At 38.8% G+C, this 19,004-nt stretch overlaps 1 protein-coding gene across 1 annotated transcript in view; it reads left to right on the top strand.

Annotated features, from left to right (window-relative positions):
• Window positions 1-19,004, top strand: part of vil1 (villin 1) — a 108,871-nt gene that overhangs the window by 23,172 nt on the left and 66,695 nt on the right. Inside the window, exons 2-4 of the mRNA XM_028807317.2 lie at window positions 5,341-5,437; window positions 8,381-8,455; window positions 15,368-15,564. Of these exons, the coding sequence (XP_028663150.2) occupies window positions 5,363-5,437; window positions 8,381-8,455; window positions 15,368-15,564 (347 nt within the window). The 5' untranslated portion in view covers window positions 5,341-5,362. The remainder of the gene's footprint in view (window positions 1-5,340; window positions 5,438-8,380; window positions 8,456-15,367; window positions 15,565-19,004) is intronic.

Below are 19,004 nucleotides of genomic sequence, written 5' to 3' on the forward strand. Positions count from 1 at the left end.
AGGTTTGCATCCTTAATGTCCCATGTGTAGCGTTTGCATGTTCTCCTCGTATCATGTGGGCTCTTCTTGTGTCCATGTGTCTCAGCTTGCTGTAGTTTCCTCCCACACTCTAAGAAAACATGTAGTTTAAGTGAACCGACTTCATTTGTGTGTGTTCACAAAGTAATGGACTGGTGCCCAGTTCAGGTGTTGTTCTTGCCTTACGCTCAATGACTGTTGGGATAAATTTCAACTGCCACACAATCCTGCCCTGAATAGTCTGGTTAGGAAAATGGATGTGTGTATTTTGCAAGTGAAAACATAAAATGTGTTTCTTTGCAAGAAGTACTTTCACTGGGGTAAATCATTAAAAATGTGTGCATCTTCTCATATTAATTTCCACTTTATGCTGTATGTGTTGCTCATGTGTTAATAAATGTTCCAAAAATATCAATTTATCCATTATCTGTGTGCACTTAATCCAATTCACAGTCATGGGGGAGTCAGAGCGTTTTCCCAGCAGCACTAGGTGCAAGGAAGGAGCATCAACACGTTATGAAAGCACGTGATAGTAGTACTACAGCTGTTATATACTGTAGCAGTAGGGGGCGCTAGAGCTCCCTTGAACCCTCAGGTACAACGCTAGCCACGAGGTAAAAGTATAATTATTATTTATTAAATAATAATGGTGTGCACCAAGCACTCTACACTCCACACTACACATACAATAATTCACTAATCAATAATCAAACACAAATACCAATCCTCCTCTCCCAGACACTTCGCCACCCTACCTCCCAGCTCAGCTCAGTGTCTGGGCTTTCCCAGAGTCCTTTTATACCCCCTGACCCGGAGGTGTTCCTGCCCAACAGTCCACAAGTCCTTATTACTTCCGGGTCAGGGTCCTTTTCCTCAACCTGGAAGTACGTAATTTCTCCTGTCCATGTGACCAGGACGTACTTCCAGGTTATAGGGCACGTAAGAGTCCACCAGCCTCCCTACAGTGACTCCCGGTGGTCCCCAAGGTATCCAGGAGGGTTGTGCATAGAAACTACAAAGTCCATGAGGCCCTCCTGGAATTCGGGGTACATCCATGCTGTCGGGAGAGCTCCTCCTGGTGGCCTGGGGGTGAGGGCCGGAAACTTTCGCCGGCCATCCATCACAATACCTATAGAGATGGTAGACATGTGTGTACCCCTCACATTGGTGGGTACCAGCACCCCTTCTTTGTCTACACCCCCATTTTTTACTGAAATGAAAAGCACAGGGTACTATCAAATTTCCCCCTGGAGACAAATAACATACGTACTTACGTACGTAAGACGTACGTCCGTTCTATCTATCTATCTATCTATCTATCTATCTATCTATCTATCTATCTAAGCAATCTTATGCCTGGCCTCTCCAGTAGTAGTGCTTCAATTAAAAATGAGGACAAGGTTTGTAATAGCATACATTTTCAAATTATGGATGGATCATTTTGGTACTTAAGCATCTAAAAGTGTCAGATGAGTGTTCAGCATTAATTACACATCTCCAAGTTTTCTCCAATCAGAAAATAAAAATATGTTGACACTTTTTAAAAGATATTGTTTAGGATTAGACCCCTAAAAATGTGTTTAGCACTTAGCGTGTAGTTAGTCCAATGATGTGAGTACCTCTTATTTATCCATGCTCTCGGGCTTAGCGAATATGTCTGCACTGGATTGCAGCACTCATGTGCTGTTTAGAGCAGTTTACAACTGAGAAAGCTTGATGTCTAATAGAATGGAAGTAGTAAATGGAAGGGCGTAATCATCACTTTTTCATGATTAGTATATACAATTAACTGTGCAGCCTTAAAGCTGGGGATACGATTTTTAAAATTCTTGGTCAAGTGACTACTCACACTGTACATTAGAGTCACCAGTCGTATTTGAACTCAGACTGTACAAGCATATCCAGTCCAATCAACATTCGACAATGAAGGCTTAGACGATACAGTATGTGTAAATGGACCCAACAGACAGATTTATCTGTTGACAATTTGCAGTAAAGCTTTACCCTTTCAAATAAATAAATAAATAATATGCCCACAGGCATATCAAAATTTGCTGAACTGCTCTCTGAAACTTCAAAGGAAAGAAAAAGACATACAGTTAGGTCCATAAATATTTGGACAGAGACAACGTCTTTCTAATTTTGGTTCTGTACATTACCACAATGAATTTTAAATGAAACTTTCAGCTTTAATTCAGTGGGGTGAACAAAACAATTGCTTAAAAATGTGAGTCAACTAAAGCATTTTTTGAACACAATCCCTTCATTTCAGGTGCTCAAAAGTAATTGGACAAATTAAATAACTGGAAATAAAATGTTCATTTCTAATACTTGGTTGAAAACCCTTTGCTGGCAATGACAGCCTGAAGTCTTGAACTCGTGGACATCACCAGATGCTGGGTTTCCTTCTTTTTAATGCTCTGCCGACCTTTACTGCAGCGGCTTTCAGTTGCTGTTTGTTTGTGGGCCTTTCTGTTCGAAGTTTAGTCTTCAACAAGTGAAATGCATGCTCAATTGAGTTAAGATCAGGTGACTGACTTGGCCATTCAAGAATTTTCCACTTCTTTGCTTTAATAAACTCCTGGGTTGCTTTGGCTGTATGTTTTGGGTCATTGTCCATCTGTATCATGAAACGCCGCCAAATCAATTTGACTGCATTTAGCTGGATTTGAGCAGACAGTATGTCTCTGAACACCTCAGAATTCATTCGGCTGCTTCTGTCCTGTGTCACATCATCAATAAACACTAGTGTCCCAGTGCCACTGGCAGCCATGCACGCCCAAGCCATCACACTGCCTCCACCGTGTTTTACAGTTGATGTGGTATGCTTTGGATAATGAGCTGTTCCACACCTTCTCCATTCTTTTTTCTTGCCATCATTCTGGTAGAGGTTGATCTTGGTTTCATCTGTCCAAAGAATGTTTTTCCAGAACTGTGCTGGCTTTTTTAGATGTTCTTTAGCAAAGTCCAATCTAGCCTTTCTATTCTTGAGGCTTATGAGTGGCTTGCACCTTGCAGTGCACCCTCTGTATTTACTTTCATGCTGTCTTCTCTTTATGGTAGACTTGGATATCGATACGCCTACCACCTGGAGAGTGTTGTTCACTTGGTTGGCTGTTGTGAAGGGGTTTCTCTTCACCATGGAAATAATTCTGCAATCATCCACCACTGTTGTCTTCCGTGGACGTCCAGGTCTTTTTGCGTTGCTGAGTTCACCAGTGCTTGCTTTCTTTCTCAGGATGTACCAAACTATAGATTTTGCCACTCGTAATATTGTAGCAATTTCTCGGATGTGTTTTTTCTGTTTTCGCAGCTTAAGGATGGCTTCTTTCACCTGCATGGAGAGCTCCTTTCACCGCGTGTTCTCTGTTCACAGCAAAATCTTCCACATGCAAGCACCACACCTCAAATCAACTCCAGGCCTTTTATCTGCTTAATTGATAATGACATAACGACAGACTTGCCCACACCTGCCCATGAAATAGCCTTTGAGTCAATTGTCCAATTACTTTTGAGCCCCTGAAATGAAGGGATTGTGTTAAAAAAAAGCTTTAGTTGCCTCACATTTTTATGCAATCGTTTTGTTCACCCCACTGAATTAAAGCTGAAAGTCTGCACTTCAACTGCATCTGAGTTGTAGGCTGAAAGCACTAGTGAACAAGTGAGATGGTGTGTTTTATGGTGTTTGTTCATTGAAAAAAACTGATATTTTCAGAAAAAGACAAGCACAGATGGGACCTTCTAATAGTCACCCATCATTAGAGCATGTAGTGATTTGAGGGTTTCCAACGATACTCTCATTGAACTTTCAAAATAATGTTATGTAACCAATATAAGCAATGTCAGTGTCCACAAAAAAATTTTATAAGTCATTATTTCTGTTAACCTAGTATGGGCATTGTAGGCTAAATAAACACAACTACATTTTCATTTTTAATTGAAAATGATTTGCATCTACACTAGCATACTGGGCTTTTGGGCTGTAAAATTTTTTGATGGAATGGTAATGTCTCCATCCATGGGATTAATCACAAAACTGTAGCAACTTGTAATTGTTGGCCTTTTGCTCATGTATGTACCACACCTCAAATCAACTCCAGGTCTTTTATCTGCTTAATTGATAATGACATAATGACAGACTTGCCCACACCTGCCCATGAAATATCCTTTGAGTCAATTGTCCAATTACTTTTGAGCGCCTGAAATGAAGGGATTGTGTTTAAAAAAAGCTTTAGTTGCCTCACATTTTTATGCAATCGTTTTGTTGACCCCACTGAATTAAAGCTGAAAGTCTGCACTTCAACTGCATCTGAGTTGTTTCATTTAAAATTCATTGTGGTAATGTACAGAACCAAAATTAGAGAAAAGTTGTCTCTGTCCAATTATTTATGGACCTAACTGTAACTGGACAAGCAGGTGATTTATTCTTTGTTCATTAGTATTGCATAATCTTATTTTTATATTTTTATTTTTTTTATAAAGTTTTCTTCATCTTGTAAAGCACTTTGAGCTGCATCAATTGTATGAAAATGTACTAAATAAATAAATGTTGTTGTTGGGAAGTCGCAGACAATATGTTCTTTCTGTTTTGTACAGACAATTGGAGGTACGTAATCTATGCAATTTATCGTAATGTGTATTTATTTCTGGTCCTTCTACTAAATGTTTCCTAAGACAACTTTTGTTATTGGCTATTACGTGGTATGTGCGTTGTTATAATGCGTTTAGCAAAAAAGTGAAAAGGAGCATAACAAGGGCAATACCCAATATACAATTTCTAGCAACTATACCACAGCATACAGTATTGAAATACAATACCAATCATTATTCCTTGCTGTTATAATTGTTCTGTTCAAAGTGAAATTGAATATGTCAACAGGCTGACATGGATGGATGGTATGAAAGGGTTTCTTGACCTTCTGCACATGTGGTTATTACTGCTTATTGGCAAGCGGATACTCACCATGGTGGCAAAACAATAAATTTCAGGAAATTTGATGGCAACATCAGAAAATCAGCTTGTGAGACTACTCACTCTACAAGACAGCCAAGTGAAATTTCTGAAATGACAGAAATTCTTCTGATCATACGACAGCCCAATTTAAAGATTTAATTGGGCATTGTAACCCCTCTCATACTGCACATGACATGACAGCCGAAGAAGCTGAAATTCAGGCCAACTAAGAAAATCAGTCACAACTGTAAATCAGGCTTAAAATGCAAAGTGTATGCCAGGCCTTACGGAAAAGGAGCTAAAAGAAGAGAGGGTTTTACTGTTCTAATAATGATATGCATAATTGAGACATTATTTTTTCTTTTCAGGGAGATCACGTAAGCAGACACCATGACTAGTGTCAAAACTGATGTATCCAAAGTACTCAACAAAACCACCCCTGGCATCCAGATATGGAGAATAGAGGTAAGAGATTTGACAGTTACTTATAACTGATGAACTACTTAAATAGTAAGTGTCACGGAATGGCGTGCCGAGAAAGACGTTACATGGGTAGAATGTGTCACAGTTAGACACGTAGATCAAGAAAATCTGTTTAGATTTATAAGAATGATCAGCAACAAGCCAGAGGGTTTGGACAACTTGCTGTGAAGAAGGCTGCAGCAGGCCAGTGTATTTGGGATCAGTATGGAGATTAGTGTGAACTTGGAGCTGAAAGCAGCATGTGGAGTTCAATGTTAGTTTTTTTTGAGATTAATACTGCATTCACGCGTCATAGGAGTGTTCAGAGTTCCCATCCAGGTCCTATTTAACTTTAGTCAAGTGAATTTCCAGTTGGACTTTTGGGAAAAACATGGGTTTACTGTTAAATTGGTGCACACAAGAAGTAACTAAAGGTTAGTAGTAATTATTTTGTGAAAATAAAGTGTAGATTATACTCATTAAGAGTGTATTATGTTGATCTGAATACAATTCAACCACAAACATGCCATTTCTGACTGATCGGGTTATTTTGTATTTTAAATTACTGACCAAGATGAAGGGTCAGTGTTATGTTACAACTCAGAGAATCTGAGTTAATTCCCAACACTTTTGTCAATATAAATGCACAATAAAGGTAGCTAAGTATGTCAGCTGCTAAATTTTGCTAAAATAAACCCAAAAGTAATGCTCCATATTTATATTATCCAACCACTTTATCCATAAAAAGGAGGTGGGTAGCTGCAGTGGACAGGAGGAAACTGTGTATGAGATGCCAATAAATCACAGGGCACACCAACACACATGGTAGGACAGTTCAGAGACAACGATAATCCTATCATAGACCAGTGCGGGAAGTTTTGTGTGAGCCAGAAAAAAGCCACGTGGACACAGCGAGAATATGTGAATTGCACACAGGTGGCAAGTAGGTTCGGAGTCAAACCTCAGGACTTTGGAGCTGTGATGTAAATCGGTAGGCTGAAAGCACTAGTGAACAAGTGAGATGGTGTATTTTATGGTGTTTGTTCATTGAAAAAAACTGATATTTTCAGAAAAAGACAAGCACAGATGGGACCTTCTAATAGTCACCCATCATTTGAGCATGTAGTGATTTGAGGGTTTCCAACGATACTCTCATTGAACTTTCAAAATAATGTTATGTAGCCAATATAAGCAATGTCAGTGTCCACAAAAAATGTTTATAAGTCATTATTGCTGTTAACCAAGCATGGACATTGTAGGCTAAATAAACACAACTACATTTTCATTTTTAATTGAAAATGATCTGCATCTACACTAGCATACTGGGCTTTTGGGCTGTAAGATTTTTGATGGAATGGTAATGTCTCCAGCCATGGGATTAATCACAAAACTGCAGCAACTTGTAATTTTTGGCCTTTTGCTCATGTATGCAGCATTCAGACTGTACAAAACTCAATTGAGATACATACAGGTAAGCAACACAACAATGGAAAGTAACTCCTTTATGTCCTTTACATTGGAATATGGCTTTCTTTTGTGATGGGTGATCAGTCAGGGAATGAAATGCAAATATAAGCAGGATCCAGTCAGGGATGGGCTACCTATTAACCTCCTCAGCATTACATTTTTTCTTGAAAAAACATGTAAAAGGTGTTGCATCTTTTGGCTTGAAAAATTAAATTTTTATTAAATCTCATCTCTCTACTGTAAAACGTGCACAATAGTCAGGTCAAGCAGGTTTGCTTTCTAGACAGATCAGCTTTTGAACAGCCCACTGGGCAGGTACAAGTGACACAAGCATCACTTTTAGATTCATCAGAGTCGTTTACGATTTCACTGTCTGTTTCAAGTTCACTGCCTGAAGACAGATTCACTTCATCATCATTGCTGATAAAAGGCTCCTCAACAGCACTGCTTGTATCACTTTCAAGGGCGTGGGCTGCTGAAAAACGCCATTATGAGACTAGAGGAAAACGCACCTACACCATTGCTCGGTTAACACTCGGGCCTGATGCTGTTAGCACTTTTATAGCCCGAGTAATCCTCAGGTATAATGCTTATGTGAGATGCATCTATACTGTTTTGGCACTGTTTTTATGGCCCAAGTGATGCTCAGGTCTAATGCTAAGGAGGTTAAGCACAAACAGATCAGAGTGTGATTAAAGTCTTCATATTCAAATGTCTACATTTTCACTAAACCACATTGCAATGCCATTTTTTGGGTATAAAAATTATGGGGTAGTGTGGACAAAAGGTGAAAATGAGCACCAATGTCTGCATTTTTGAACGAAAATGGTAAATGATCATAGTTGTAGGAAATCTGTTAAATGAAGGGTCATGTAAATTTTAAGATCTTTACTCCAATTAGCATCAATTTACCAGTAATCTCATGTTCTGCCAGTGACTTACTATTTGGTACCACCACAGAACATATTTTAAGGCAGGGATGCTTGTATTAACATCATCCATTTATAATAACCACACACAGCGGAGTTAACAAAACCTGCAAAGTGGAGGGGTCTAGAAACAACAGGGTGGGCAAACCATAAGCCATTTTCAAATTCAAAACGGTTTTGTGGACTAGAGGCAAGTTCCCACGTTCCCTTGAATTTTAGAGTGGCTTGATTTAATTGCGATTGATATCTGCACAGGGGCTTTTTTTGTCCTATAGGTCTTTAATGTGCATAGCGGAAAAAAGGTTCTGTGTTTTCTTTTTATTAAATGGATTGCTTTCTACATGTTTTTTTTTTGTTTCTTCTTTTATTGAAATATAACATTTGTTTGGCAACATTTCCCATGTGGGTGAATCTTTAACTGTATTATATGTTACTGTATCTCTTTTGTTCTCTTAAATAAAATAAAATTTAAAAGTAAGCAAATATGTTATTGACACATTGTAAATGTTTTATTGGAGTAATGATTTTTTTAATTATATTTGGCTCCTAGAAAATGGAAATGGTTCCAGTTCCCCCCAAATCCTTTGGAAGTTTCTTTGAGGGGGACTCCTATGTGATTTTATCAGTAAGTCAAATTTATTTTACATTTCACATAGATAAGAGAATAATTAGAATAAAATCTGAAAGTATACCATAAAGCCTTTACAATATCACATTTGTATCTGCATGGCAACTGCTGTAAGTGTTTTATTTTTGCTGAAATTAGGTTGGCTTTATCAGAATAAAACTCAGTGGGCCTTTTGCAGCTCACTTCAAACAAGCAAAGGAACAACAAAAACATCTGAATGTCAAAATCTTACAAGCCGACAAACACTGTGTGCAGCTCTGGGCCTCAGCAGATGTCACTGTTGTTACAGGACACAGAAAGAGACGGGCTAAGGGGTATTCTTTACATTAAGTCTGCAGTTTTATTGTATTCCATTTTGTTTCTCTTGACACTCTGCAATTGCATTGCTTACTAAATTTTTTATGTGCTTCAGGTTATTTTATTAGTGTTTAAGTACGTACAATATGAAATGATGAGGAGAAGATGCAAACTGCACACACACACAGTGATCAGGAGGTGATTCAAGAGCATTCTCGAGGAGTTGTGAGGCACCACTGAACCACCGTGTTAACCCGGGTGTATTTTAGGAAGCACGACAGGGGGTAACTTTAGTATATGATTTATTTTGGGAAAATATATGATTATGATCCTGCATTTTTTGCATCATTCTGACCAGCTACCACATATTTTAAAAAATCATTAAAAATCAAAATACTGTATATACAGAAAGAGAACAAAAATTTGGAATATTAAAAAAAAGAAATGAAATGAAGCTAAAAATGTAGAACATTAAAAAAATGAAATGAAATGAAGCAGATCTCTTCCTGATTCATTCTAGATATCTGTGTTAACAGGATATCCATATTTAAGTCATGGCTGATTGCAGCTTCAGAAGTCAATTCTATGGTTTACTGTCTTTAGTATATTTACTAAACTATTAGTATATTAGTATATACTGTCTTTAGTATATTTACTAAACTTTATATATAATATGCTACCGTGGCTGTTTGTTCATCTGTCCAGGATTTTAAATTACCTGTAGCTCGCAAACTGTTTCACCTATTGACCTTAAATTTGGAACACAAATACTACGTGATGTCTATTATCCACTTTCGGGGTGATGATTTTTATTACTCTTTTTATTTTTATTTTATTTCATTGTAGAATCAACTCTCTGCACCGCGCAGCAGGGCGGCCGTGTGGCGCATGCATATGTGCATCGTTATCATTCCCTACCACCTTCGCGGTCACTTCCCCTACCTCTTCATATCTTTAATCATTCTTGAGGCAGATTGAACACTTAAATGCCAGCTTAAGTGAAAAATTAAGAAAAACATACTAAGTAATTGCAACTTAATCATGAAAAGATGCCGATGAAAGATGAGAAGCAGTGGGCCATTAGGGTGGAGAACAGAAGAGCTGCTCAGGAAGCAGCAAGTGCATCAACCTCTGAGCAAACGAATGCTAAACATATAGAGAGAGAGTATGAAAACTATGAATGCTCAAGTCAAGTGTATTCACTGCACATTATCGTGCAGTACGCCGTTACTGGTATATTATATAACACATCGTGTTTGATCTTCTTTAATCTGAAATTAATTTAGTAGCTACTGTATCTATGTAACTGGCTCCCTGCCCGGGGTTTGTTTCCTGCCTTGTGCCCTGTGTTGGCTGGGATTGGCTCCAGCAGACCCCCATGACCCTGTAGTTAGGATATAGCGGGTTGGATAATGGATGGATGGATGGATGTATCTATGTAGTAACATCAACAGATACATAGTGAACATATAGACACATTATATACTTTTAAATTTATAAATCTTTTAAAGAAAAAAAGATAAAAAAATGGCAAAAGGGGTTTATCAATTTCAGTACATGTGCAACTAACAAAGGAAATTTCTTTTACGTTTCTGTCCAACCCAGAGATCAGGAACACAGAACCGATAGTGAAAGTGCCCAGCATCGTGACAGCTGTCATTGTAGAGGTGTGCCATTTGTGAATATTTCAGCATTACCTGTGAATCAGGTGATAACAGCACAGAACACGACTTAGTGCCAGTACACTACAGCCCAAGCTACTTGACACTAAACCACCAATACCAAGTGGTCACTGGCCAGCATCATCATTAGAATCAGGGAATTAAAAGGGAGTTATTAAATTGCAGTCAGAGATTTTAGCAGGTGGCGAGTGGAGAGTGCTATATCTCTGTAGTTGTCTGGAAAACATAAGCACTGGACCTGTGAAGACATGTTGCCGGATCCTTCAGTGGGCTTTTTCCTCTGAGAGTGATCTCGGAGGCATTTCTATACCTGTCATCATTAACATTTCACCATCATATCCCATCATAAAGAGAGATGACCTCTGCCGCATGTTCTAGAAAAAGTACAAGTATCCTGAAGGCACCTTGATCTGGCTCTGTCTGGTTGCCTCTTTGTTTTGGTGATCACAATGCTCAGCCATGCCACCTTAATACAGATGCAAGTGTAACAGAAATTTAAACCTAATCCTTTCCATACCTGGTCAAATCAATCTCCTACCCTGGTTTTCATACAAAATGGTCCACGGCTTCTAGGTGCAAGTTTTTTGTCATTAATTTACATTTATTTATTTTATTTGTATTTAGTAATTTGTATCCATGATGTTGCAAATTAACCAAAGAAATGCAGCCCTTGCATTCTGTAAGCAGTTATATCACCTTAAAATTAAGTTTACCTTCTTTTACCGTTTGTCAACAAAAATCATTTTGCCTACTTTACAGGCACGTGCATATTTTCAAGAACAGCTGCATAACATTGTGAAAAAGATTTAAACCACTGGATTTAACCTCCTAAAGCAAGGAAAGGAAAAAATGAATAGAACTTTGTGTCAGGGTCAATGTCCACATGGCGCCCTAGTAGTTTCTAACCAAGATGGGCATAGCAGAATGTGAAAGACAACAACTAGATCCAAATAGCCAAAGTGCAGGTTTATTACATCTCAGTTCAAACAGTAACGTGCAGACAAGATATAATAAAGTCAATAAATAATCCAGTTAAAAGCATTGATACTGTGAAGATTACAAATGAAAAAGTGACACTTTAAAACCACAAACTGAAAAATTCCAAGACTTTAGGTTGTGCTCCTCGGCATGTCTATCATGGCTTTCTCCCCCTCCATCTCCCCAGTTCACCCAAGCGAGACATCTGTGGTCTCAATTACCCAATTCTATTCCCATCTTCCCTCTTCGGCAGCGGCACCTAGCCGGCCCTCCGACCTCCCATATGCTACATTGCGCTTCCTTGATCCATGTAAGTGTCAATCCAAGTCCCCACTCTTATACAACTGCTCAGCAGGGACACCCTTTGTAGCACCAATGACTATGCTCCCTTACATGGGCTCAAACACACTGCCTTCTCTCTCCACCGCACTTACTTACTCTCCTGCAAAAGCCTTGCTGTTTCTTTTTGGCCACTGTGCTCCAACCATTCTGTTCTTCCTTCATGCTGCCCAAACCCTCCTTTTTAAATATTAACGGGTGTAGGTGTATAATTATGCACCCCGGAGTGCTGACAAGGCAATAAGCCTGACCATGTGCATCTGCATGTGAATGCATGAACTACTACTAGCACACGCCTGCACCCCGAGCTTGACCAGACTATTTAAATGAAAACAACTTGTGTCACCTCACTTCATGACACATTGCACACTGACTGATGTGTATTAGTTTTATTGTATACTGTATGTGTTGTAGGGGTGATCACAAGCAGTCCCTGAAACCAAAGAGAACCTAAAAAGGCCAAAAGTGTAATAACAGGAAGGGTTTTAATAATGCTAGAACACAAAATACAAATCACTGGTCTATAAAAAAATATTTTTTGTTTGCTACTGGGAACTTCAGGGCAGCTCTTTATTAAGTTTTTTACACTGATTTCATATATGAAATCGGAATTAAGCTAGCATGTCAGGTTTTTGAAATACATATCATTGATGTTTTGACACTTTTGAATATCAATATTATATATCAACACAATATCTGGAGTTTGGACTATGTCCCACCAAAATTTTTTGATGTGTTTATTCTCAAAACAAACCAAAATACACGTTAAAGCATATTTATGTCAATTTACCTCCATGTAAAAGTGAGGTCAGTTTGCCCAAAAATGTTGGAGGCACTCGTTTTTGCGCTTGTACTGCACATCCGTCTCTATTTGCAAGAACCAACAGTAGTCACCCATCATGCACGGAGTGAATTTTCCCCGATTTCAGTTTTCCATTTCCTTTATATCTTGATGAAATCTTTCCCTATACTCATCACTGACATCGCCCGGATTTGGTGGAAAAAAGTCAAGATGAGAATGTAAAAAATGCATCTTCAGTGACATTCTGGCTCCCGTAAGCTGATATGCTTTCAGCAGGTTCTCCACAAGCTCAGCATTATTCTCTGCTCTGTGACTGACAAGAAAATTCCGGACAACCCGCACGAATGCTTCCCATGCTGCTGATTCAGTGGGCTTCAGTTTCCTTTTAAACTCATCGTCAGGCATCAGTTCATGGATTTCAGGAACTACAAAAAACATCTTCCTTAATTTTGGCTTCACTTTTCTCGAGACCAAACTTATTTCTTAAATGCTGAAAACCATCGCCGTTTCTGTCCATCGCCTTGACAAAATTTTCAAAGTAATGGTGAATCTAACGAACAAAATGTCCTGAAATGCAATGTTATGATTAACATTAAAACCACTACCTACTGCAGTGTCATGTCTGAGTTGTGTCATTATGCTTTAGAGCCCTACAAGATCAGTAACAAATATTTTTTCTGCTAATTAAAAATGAATAATGACAAGGTAAACAACTAACTGCTTTTAGTAACGTGTGGCAAATTCTTTTATCTCAATGGCATGCCTAGTAAAATTACCGGTATTTATCAAAATGGTTATCCACCTTTACTGTCCAGTCACCCTAACTGTCCAAGACCTGGAATATCATAACTAAAAAACGGGACGTGCTAGACGAAAACGATTTTCATATTTGGAGTCAGCAAGTGAAACCTGTTAAAGTAAAGGTGAAAGACTCTCAGTAGCAAAATGCTTATTGACCAGTGAATTAGTAACATTTCAAAAGCCTATTGTCTGATGGGCTTATGTAGAAACCAACAGTTCCTGCCTTCTTCATGTGAAGGCTGATGCACTAGTCACAACACTGCATCAATACCACTTCCTCACCTTTTTTATATACCTTCTCCATATTGACCTTCTACTTCTTCCTGCCAGTTGATCCCTTGTAAAATGCTCACCTCCAGACTCTAAGCTCATACATAGTCTTGTGAGCAGAAGGGGTCTTAACGCTATGGCAAATTATTACTTCAAAGAAAGCCTTTGGAATTACTTAAGGGGTCTGGGAGAGTGTGTAGAAGCCAGCCGTGGGGCTGTCTGTAATGAACAATCTTTAGCAACCTCAGATGCTCCTGCTTGGAGAGCAGTGACATGTTGCTTGTTGGTTGGGCAAACAGCTAAGCACTTCACTGTATTTAGCACACATGACAATACTACTACTACTACTACTACAGCTGCTCTGTAGGTGAGCTGCAAACAGAGGGACCGAGACATATTGTACAACAAAACTATAATGCTCACTATTAACATGGGCAGACTCCAACATGCTAATGAGGGTTCCCCACTGTATTCATTTATCTAGTTCAGGAACGTAACTGACCCTTCTTCTGTCCAGTAGTGTCCCCCTATTAGTCACTGGAATTATCTGGGAACCATCCAAAGGTATCAAATTAAACTTTTTCATTATTTTGCAGTTAATTAGTTTTCTTCTCTGTATTTAAATGAATGAGACGAGAATAAAACAGAGGAAGCAATACTGTACACTTCTTTTTGACATTTGCAGGAACAGAGGATGACAACATATCATTTATAACTAAAGCACCACACACACTCTGTAGACATAACCCATGCAGACATGGGGGGGAATGTGCAGACATTACATGGGCAATAACTGGTTATGGGATTTGAACCCATGATGCTAAATCCATGAACTTGTAGTGGTACATACTGTACCCACATCCACTGAAGTTAAATAAAATATTAAATTTCACACTGTCTCAGTTGTCCTAGTCCAGCTGTTTTGTGCCTTTTTCCCCCAATAACCCATAGCATAGAATAATGCATATTTCTACGTTGCATAAATATTTAATTTCCCTGAACCGTAAATGATACTTAATTACTTAATTAATTATATAACACTTTTCTCACTACTCAAAATGCTCTATAAAGAGGACACTTGGCAATAGATATTATAATCTTGTTCCATGATCTTATTTTTAAATAATACATGGAGTTCTGCATTTTAATATATTCTTGCTTATTATGGATCTGGAGAGGGGTGACACATTGCCTGTTGTTTGGACGTGTAATTATGAGTTTTGCTTTACTCTGTACACGTGATAATACCACTGTTATTATTACAACTATATAAAGTCAACTATTGGCCTTTTAGAGTGTTCGTCTGCAGTGTTCTAGTTTCCTAAAGCTACTGTACATAACGGATTGTCTACTGGCAACTCAACTTTCCTTTGCATGTTCTTCTTCAAGACTAGAATATACTGTGAATCTATTGTCATAGTGAAATGAGGCAGAAGAGGATCAGATACAAGATGAATAACAGAGGAATGTAAATGAAATACACAGTAGTTAAAAGGAAGGACAACAGAAGACAGCAAGACCACCTAGTACATGTGTGATCCAGGACTGCTTTATCATTATCATTCAATGCTGCTCCTCACAAAAAGCTGTGATGGACAGACCCTGGAATTTGCCCAATTTAAATACATAAATGTAATGTAGACATACAGTAAGTGTAAGTGTACAATGGTTCTTTAGTATTCTGTTAGAAAAATGGAATGATTAGGATTATTAACTTTCACATATTTTTTTCTTTTTTAGACTCATAAAGTTAACAACAATTTCACCTATGATATTCACTATTGGATTGGAAAATGTTCCTCACAAGATGAGCAAGGAGCAGCTGCCATCTACACCACACAAATGGATGACCATTTAGGAGGAGTGGCAGTGCAGCACCGCGAGTGCCAAGGATATGAGAGTGAGGCGTTCAGGGCATACTTCAAGCAAGGACTCATGTAACTATATCTTTTCTTCTGTCATACATGAGCTCTGATCTTATATTATCTGCATGGTGAATCTCCAGCCTTATGACAGGAAATCAATAAAATGACAATTCTACCATTAGGTGTTTTGCCTGCTTATGGTGTATATAGCAGTTTCCAGTGCATTGACCTCATTGCTGATGATCACAGTTTGGGTTTGTATATTGCATACCTTGTTTGGGATGCCAGTAGCTCTGTGGCAAATCCTGCTTGTTTCTTTTCTTATGTGTGCTATCTAACATCTCTCTATATATATATATAAAATCCAACGTCTGTCTGTCTGTCTGTCTGTCTGACTTAACAAATTTAGATCAGGTTTTTTTCTATAATTTGCTTGAACATTCCGGTTGATTTCATCACGACAAGTATTATATTTCTGTTGCAGCACTAATTTTTTCACACTGTGACCTGTGAGTCCCTGTCTTGCACCCCTAAAGATGAGGGTGAGTCTCAGTACTTTAGCAAAACCAGCTTTTTTCCGATTTACTGTTACAAAATAACAAAAAAGGGTAACTGATATACAAAAAAGGGTAACTGATAAAAAATATACATATATCAGCCAAAAGAATTGCAGGCTGTTTTCTAAACATTATTTATTGTAGCAGGATCTACCACTCTTCTATACACAGACACAGAAATCAGGCAGGGTCATGGACAAGTAATAGTGTTCCCTGCATTTATGATGTTCCTTGCATCACCCATCAATGACAGGTGCTTATAGCAAGACTGCGGTCGGCTTGAATTTGCTTTCGTGGTGAGCCGCTGCCGCGCTGGGAGCCTGCAGTTGCTCTGGCAATGGAGAAGCTGTCTTCCACAGACATGGCGGTCGTGCTTTTGGAAAACTCTTCGGCGTGTCGTCCTGTTGGTGGGAGTCGCTGAGGGGAGGGGGAGGTGGAACCTCAGGAGTAGGGAGCCGTGCACGGCCATTCTCATTCACGAGCCAGCCTCCGTTCGAGTCGCTCCACCTCTCACCATGTGTTGAAGCAAACCTTGCCTCTGCTTAACTAGCGATACCTGTATCTACAGAAGACATTGTTATCTACAGAGGAGACAAGCTGCGAGCCAAGGGGAGGGGGAAGCTGGACCTCAGGAGTAGGGAGGGGCCATCCTCACTCAGGCACCAGCCTCCATTCGAGTCACTCTACTTCTCGCCTCTTGGAACGTACCTTGCCTCCTCTTAGTTAGCGATACCTGTTTGTTCAGCGGACATTATCATCTAGAGATTGTTAAAGAGTAACGTTTGACATTTTTGAGAGAGAGATCACAGCTATGTGTGTTTTAGAGGGTACCTGCTCATTGGCAGAGATATCACGGCCATGCGATCTTCTCCCCACGCGGGGGACGCTCTCCCATCAGAGCTGAACATGATCAGATACAGTGGCAATGTTTGACGTTGGGACGTACCTACCTTCTGCTTGGCCCGAGATACAAGGCCAACTTTTTAAAATTTTTGGCAAAGAGATAACAGCTACATTCTCGCCCCTGATAGCAAAACCAAAAATATTATGTATCATGAGGCCCTCGGATACGAAAGCTATCAATATAAATTCTTCTCAAAATAAATTAATTTTTTTTTTTAAATGTTTCACCACTATGCGGGCGGAGCCACAGAGGACAGCTAGTACTGCATAAAGCTCAACGTGGGTGGATGTGTTGCTTTTTTATACAAATCCACACCCTTGGTCCAATCTCAACAAAATGTTGCAGACATATCCTACTTTGTAAGGAAGAGACAACAGACTACTTTGTGAGCTGAAATTTTGAATCTGGAGGTACTCTGTTTTTTTTTACCACTTTACTAGATTGAATTTTATGGACATTGCCTTTTTATAGCATCTGCTATCTCACAGTCAGTATCTTTAAATTCCCCTTTACTATTCCTGATGCACTTCACCTTCTACTTGACTGTTCTTTTACTACTAAAATACTGAAATAATCTATGGGTCATCTTTCACCTCATCTGCTACATTCCTCTCTAACCTCCTTTTAGCCTCCCTAATATCCTTCTTAATGGTTGCCCTCATGTTCTCATTGGACTTATTAGTCTTATACGCCCGCATACAGCTGTTTATTCCTTTGCAGCTTCTTTTTGAACTCTTTATTATCTCACTATCAAAGGAAGGAAAGTGCAGTAAGTCCACAGGTCAAAGAGTAATTTAACCCTCCTATGTGGTGTGCTATAAGACACCTAACAAAGTTTCTTATACATATATTTAAAACTAATTTTTTAATAGTAATAATACATTTTATTTATAAAAGCCTTCACAACCTCTATGATGTTGTACATAAATATAATTTAAACAGAAACACATAATAATAATAATAATAATAATAATAATAATAATAATAATAATAATAAAACAAATGAATAAATAAGATAAAAATAATCAAATTACAATCAGCAAATAAACCACAACCTGGGAGCTACAGAACTAAATGTCTACTCACTCAGTGACTTTTGTTTAATGTGGAGACAATAAGTGATTCTTCATTAGAAGACTGTCAATTGTGTTAATAATGATATAATATTGGCGGCACGGTGGCGCAGTGGGAGATCTGGGGACCTGGGTTCGCTTCCCGGGTCCTCCCTGCGTGGAGTTTGCATGTTCTCCCCGTGTCTGCGTGGGTTTCCTCCGGGCGCTCCGGTTTCCTCCCACAGTCCAAAGACATGCAGGTTAGGTGGATTGGCGATTCTAAATTGGCCCTAGTGTGTGCTTGGTGTGTGGGTGTGTTTGTGTGTGTCCTGCGGTGGGTTGGCACCCTGCCCAGGATTGTTTCCTGCCTTGTGCCCTGTGTTGGCTGGGATTGGCTCCAGCAGACCCCCGTGACCCTGTGTTCGGATTCAGCGGGTTGGAAAATGGATGGATGGATGATATAATATTATAAAGGCAGATGGGACCTCAATCATAGAGAAATTAATATGTAAGCAAAAAGAAGTTAATTAGATATATAGTATTTAACAGGAAATCAGTGCAAAGATGTGAGTGAGGCAGCTATATGTTCCCAAGACTTTAGGTGAGTTAAAATATCTATCTGCAGAGTGTTTAACATGCTGTTTGTTATCTGTTCAGTACTTTGCTTGAAGTAAAAAAAGCAAAAAAGCAGAACATCTTCAAAAATCAGAACACTGAAATAGTTAAAATGAGAAGTGTCAAAACCATGAATAAGTAAGTTTCTCTGAGGTATAATCAATAAGACAAGGCCCAACTCACAAAATGTTCTTCGAACTGCCAAATATCCCCCGAGGATAAATAAAGTTCTATCATCTATCTATCTATCTATCTATCTATCTATCTATCTATCTATCTATCTATCTATCTATCTATCTATCTATCTATCTATCTATCTATCTATCTATCTATCTATCTATCTAAACAAAGATCTGGTTAAATAATTCATATGGCAATTTAGAG

The sequence above is a fragment of the Erpetoichthys calabaricus genome, chromosome 8, assembly GCF_900747795.2.
Source record: "Erpetoichthys calabaricus chromosome 8, fErpCal1.3, whole genome shotgun sequence".
Classification (NCBI taxonomy): Eukaryota; Metazoa; Chordata; class Cladistia; order Polypteriformes; family Polypteridae; genus Erpetoichthys; species Erpetoichthys calabaricus.